The sequence below is a fragment of the Drosophila obscura genome, unplaced genomic scaffold, assembly GCF_018151105.1.
Source record: "Drosophila obscura isolate BZ-5 IFL unplaced genomic scaffold, ASM1815110v1 contig_84, whole genome shotgun sequence".
Taxonomy (NCBI): Eukaryota; Metazoa; Arthropoda; class Insecta; order Diptera; family Drosophilidae; genus Drosophila; species Drosophila obscura.
In genome coordinates, this window is record NW_024542877.1 from 1650583 (window position 1) to 1656221 (window position 5639).

At 47.0% G+C, this 5639-nt stretch overlaps 1 protein-coding gene across 1 annotated transcript; it reads left to right on the plus strand.

Annotated features, from left to right (window-relative positions):
* The first annotated feature begins 212 nt into the window (after positions 1-212).
* LOC111068981 (uncharacterized protein DKFZp434B061-like) lies at positions 213-1472 on the plus strand. Its single transcript, XM_022358824.2, has 2 exons — positions 213-986; positions 1065-1472. Exons 1-2 carry the CDS (start codon positions 213-215, stop codon positions 1443-1445), a joined length of 1155 nt encoding a protein of 384 aa, XP_022214516.2. The 3' UTR covers positions 1446-1472.
* The last annotated feature ends 4167 nt before the right edge of the window (positions 1473-5639 follow it).

Consider the following 5639-nt stretch of genomic DNA (forward strand, 5'->3'; position numbering starts at 1 on the left):
GTGCATGTGTCCACACCACGCAGTGGCCGGGAGCCCTTTATGGTCCACGCCAAACACTGTTGACGGATCTTCGCTCTGGTCCATGAGTGGATCGTCTGTTGGTGCTGGCCCCCGATCCTGGGGTCTACATCCAGCCCTGCAAGGATCTCTGTTTTCCACGCCACCAATTGTGGCTGAGAGCTCGCCAATCAGCTCGCCACCTTCTGATGCCGATGCCGATGCCCAAGGGTCGGCAGAGGACTCCACGGAAGGCTCTTCCGCAAGGCACTCTCAAGGGTTCACCACTGGCCACAATACCCGGATCGCCGGCGGACACGTCTCAAGGCTCTTCGCAGGGAACGCTTCACGGATCTCCAGAGGAACTTGCAGCAGCGACGCCCATGGCCACGCCCATGGCCACGCCCCAGGCAACCTCCGAGGCGGCACCACAGCTATCGGATCCCCAAGCTCCTCCGGTGGATCCAAAAGCAATCGCCCCTTGGTGTCGGCACGAAAATTGCACTGGAGGAGCTTCACACAAAGCCAACGGAGCCGCGGCCCCGGCGCTGCTGTACCAGGAGCCCAGCCAATGGCCGCCCATAGGAGCGTCAGCGCGCTCCACGTCTGGAGGAGCCACCGCCTCCGCAGCCCTGCCGGCTGCTGCAGGCCTGCAACGCGCCAGCTCATCGACTTCGCTGGGACCGAATCCCTGGCCACTAATTGGGGCACCATCGCGGCCGCCATCACGTGCCATGCCACGCAACGCATCACGGGGACCAGCACGAGCCACATCGCGTGGTCCAGCACGAGCCACATCACGTGGTCCGCCACGGGCTAGCTCACGCGGGCCACAGCGCAGGTCTCAGCGCTCCACCTCGCGGGCCCATCGACAGCCGCATCCATCCGTGGTGCTCGGCTGTACACCGTGGGCTCACGTCAAGGCTGCCGCAGCGCCCGGCGGCCTGGCCAAGCTGCATGCTGTTGCAGATCAGCACAAGCTGCACGCGGCCGCAGACTACAGCCGCTTCAACAAATACGAGAAGCACGCCGCAGACTACAGCCGCTTCAACAAATACGAGAAGCACGCCGACGGTCAGCGCTTCAGCCACTACAATCATCACAGCTATCAGAATTTGCACGGCAGCAGCAACAGCCAGCAGAACAGCAACAATCAGAACCAGACCAAGAGGATCTACGGTGGCGTTCCCAAGACCGAGCCCTCAAGCCGCATGTACACGGGCATCCTGCCACCACCGCCGCGCGTCCCGATGCCACAGGCCAATCTACCGACACCCCACATGCTGGAGGATCAACAGCTTGGCCTGGCCATGTCCAAGCAACTGTCGCTGGCACACACCCGCCAGTACACGGCCATACAGAAGCGTCCGCAAATAATCAAGAAAGGCCGCACTTCCGAGCCCGATCGCAATCCGGACACCCCCAAGCCGAAGGGGCCCGCCAACTAACGAACTCCCCACCCCACATTCAGTCAACGAAGACATCAAGATAGCCCAGTAATATAGCAAAAGATGGAAGCAGCATTCCACTTTTAACAGCACGAAGACAAGAAGAGTAAATTCCGCAGTGTATCGAGTTTCGGAGCAGACGAAGAAGCATTTCAAAATCTGATCAATATCAATGCAACGAGCATTTCAGTGCAACGTTTTCTTTTTTCGTCGATTTCCCAAGAATTATATACAAACATTTCCGCACACTTTCAAACACGAAAGATTTCGAGTTTGTTTTTCTTTTGTTTGTTTATTTCAATGAGCTTTTCCGTGCAGCCTGCCAAGGCCATTTTTGGGATCAAAAGCAGCTTCCTCTGACTACAGTTCTGAAATCTGTTTAAAGTGTTTTTATTTTAAGTGTTTCATCTCGTTTCTTTTCTAAATTCGATTCGTGTTTTCGTCAAGCTCAAACGTGATATATTTTGTATGTGCCTGTTCCCCGTTGATTGGCACACTCGCCACCCAACCCATCCACATATGCCACACATGCTGCCAGTCGCCCACTTCCACTGCCCCTTGGAGCCACCACTGCGCTCATCCGCAACCTGCCTACTACTACCTCCAGCTGCCTGGCTGCCTGGCTCCCTGGCTTCTGTGGTCCGTAGAAGCAACGCTAATTTCCAAAGCTTTTTTGGCCAACGGCGCTTATGAGCTCTCGGCCCATGAAGCTCACATTACGTATGTAAAATAGTGCAGAAAACCCACCGTACCATCACCACCAACGAATGCGGACTAGCCCTGCCCCAGCCTCTACACTTGGGCCCCCTGTGCCTGGCCTTGATTCTGGTTTTGGTTCTGCTGCTGGCCCACCCCTCCTTAGGCTTAAGGCACAACTTACGCACTTTACATATAACAACAACAACAGCAACAAAACGACAATAAAGTCGAAGCTTTAGATACACTCGCCACAAAAATGCAATCACATGGGGGGCTAATCGAAGTTGGGCCTAGGAATATCTTTTGTTTGGCTGCTTGCAGAGCGGGTTACGTGAATAAATTAAATTTCTGCTACAAAATAAAATCAGTGAAAAACTCTGCAGCAGACTAGACCATTTATTGGCCACTTCGTAGCTTACTTTGGGATGCATTTTCGCAATTTGTTAACTTGCAGTTGTTGCGTTTGAGATCAGCGCTCGAAGCTGATTACTTGCTCCCAAGTGTTGCCAATACCCGCAGCAAGAGTATACTCGTTTGAACAGAAACAGCATGGGGGAGGGGAGCGGAAGGACTGCCTGGCACAGGACATCGACAGAGAGCGAGTGAGAGAGGGAGGGAGGTGAAGATATGCCGCACTGGCAGGGGGAGGCTGCTGGGCAATGGCTTTTATTGTAAGTTAAGTTGATGCCATGCCCATGCCCCAGCCCATGCCCCAGCCCATGTGTGTGTGTGTGTGATGTGTATGTGTGTGTGGGGGACAGGCGTCCCGCCTTCCGTTTGGCATTTCGCAAATTTTGTCCGTTTCGTGTGTTCGGAAATTTAAAATGTTCTCTGTGGAAATTGGTTTAGCTATGTGTGTGTGTGTGTGTGTGTGTGTGTGTGTGTGTGTGTGTGCTTGGGGAGGGTGGGTGCTGAGTGGGTGTTGGCTTATGTAAGGCAGGTGGGTAGTTGTGTGTGTGTGTGTGTGTGGGTCCAATGTCCTAACTTTCTCTACATAAACATCACAGAAATATAGACAGAGATGCCTGCCTGATTGTATGCCACACTCGACTTGAGATTCTCAATTCAAAAACTATGCATATGTGTGTGTGTGTGTGTGGTGTGTGGTGGTGTGTGTGTTTAGGTAAGCAAACTTATGCGCAAGTTTTTTGTTGTCCAATTTTAGTCCATGCTACTCAGTTAATACTTGAAGCATGGCACCGTGTGCTGAAAGAAATCAGATGCAGATTCAGATTATTTATTTATTTATTTAATAACTTACTATAAGATTTAAACCGTATACATATATACATCCAATTTGCATGTACATATAATGTAAGTGATGATAAACTAGCATCACCTTCAGCTGGCAGCTTCAGCTTAAGTGTAGCCCCATGCTTTGATCTTGAAATTTGTACAGGAAAATACATTTGTTGAAAGAGTTCTTGGCATTTGTGCATTCCAGCTAGTGCTTCCACTTAGTTAAAATCACCAAGAGTAGTAGGTGATCTTAACTGTTTCACTTTGAGATATTTGCCCCGATCTACAGCCCCATCCCCAGCAGATACATATCTGCTTTAAGATAGATCTTCAGTCATCTCCCAACTTCAGTGCCATTCTGCTCCGACTGCGGCTGCTGCTATCTATAGCTATGTACCAGCCCGATCCGACTAATGCTGCTGTCCTTATATGCTTATATCATCTGCACTGAAATTCCAACCCCTTTGGTCCCACTGTTTTCTGTGCGCCTCGGGCCCTTGCTTTGTGTTTTGATAGTGGAGCGGATAGTTTGGCTGGCCATAAATTAGTAAGCGTCCTCTGTAGCTTACCAACCTATACACATACATCCAATTTGCATGTATATTATGTACATGTACACGTACACGTATGGATGCATGTATGTATATGCTGATGAGCATGTTTTGTATATACATACATACATATAATGGCCAAGTCAGCGACACAGTTTGAAAGGATTAAACTCTGTTTTTGTAATTAAGTTGAAATTTATAATCAAGGCGAGTTCTTGTTTGTCTGCCCCAAGGGTTGCGGGGCGGGCCGGAGCGGAGCGGGGGGTCAGTGCCAGGCTGTGGGGTTGCCTGCTGTACCTCGTGTATATGTATGTATGTATGTGTGAGTTTACGGATAGTTTGGCTAACTTCTGGTCATGTGTGTGTGTGCTTGTGTGCCTGTGTTCTTACAGCACACTATGGTCCCAATGACCACTTTTTTTGGCCAAAACCCATATTTCAAAAGATAAAAAATAACCGTGGTTTTGATCACTCTGTATTAGAAAAAGAGTGAGCTTATAAGTTGCGTACCAGGAATTTCCATAGATGGCGCCACATTCGCAAAATCAGCTGTGCAACCCAGCTGTTGTTGCCGACAAGCACGCGCAGTGAAAAAGTGTAAATTTAATTACAGTTTTAAATCTCTCATAAATTGAAAAATACGATTAGCTGATCAAATTTTTTGATTGAATCTTAATTTGTTGGGTTTTTACTACGTGTTTTGTATTGTTAACTGTATCTCGTAGTTGTGATGTCTTAGTACTTTTAGGTTAAAATTAGTCCTTTTTTTTAGCCAATTTTGATTGAAAACTGATTTTTGAAAAGATATATTTAGTGAGTCCCACCTAGTCCCACCTTGAAATCTATTGTGTGATGTAAATTAATAAATTCTTGTTGAAATGTATATAGTAAGAAATACCACATTTGACCACAAATCTTAAAATTTTCATTAGTAGAATATAACCTCAAAATCAACAATACAGCGTTGTTTGGCGTTCTATTTTGTGCTAAAACAATAAGTTGAATGCCCAGAGAAGGCTTAATTGATTTGCAAGGCTGTACAGAACCCAGTAAAAAAGCCGCAAACTTTCTGACCCAACGAGCACCCTGGAAAAAGCGTTTTCCACCCTGACACAAGGGTTTTTTCTTGGGTGGAGCAATTAAAAAAAATTTTTTTTTCTAATCAAAATTTGTGTTGTTTTTATGCGTGCCACGCCTTTATAATTTTAATAAAAATTAGTTAAGCTAATTTCTTAATAAAACTGTTATAATTACTTCCTATTCCCTATCATTAATTATTTTTTAATATGCAATTAAAAAAAGGCGGTGCCTTTTTTAAATATTCTTCCAATTGATTATATACAACAATACACGAAACTAATTTGAAAAATCTTGTTTCGCTTTCGAGTTATTAATTTTGGCCAACAAAAGTGGTTGTTGGGACCATAGTGCAGCATTTTGTCTTATGCAAAGTAGTTTTCAAGTTGTGCGACCACAGACAAACAAATGGGGGATGGCCACAATGGAGTGGGGGAGGTGGGGGAGTGGAGTGGAGTGGCGAATGGCAGGCATACCCTGGCAGAGGGTACTACAATGTTTATCAAAGCTGTTGCAACACCGTATGCAGCGTATTCATCCATCTGTGTTGCATGTCTTCTCTTTGTTTTTATGCATAAATTTGAAAACAAAAAAACTGCTACAGTTCCATGTTTAAAAATAAATATCT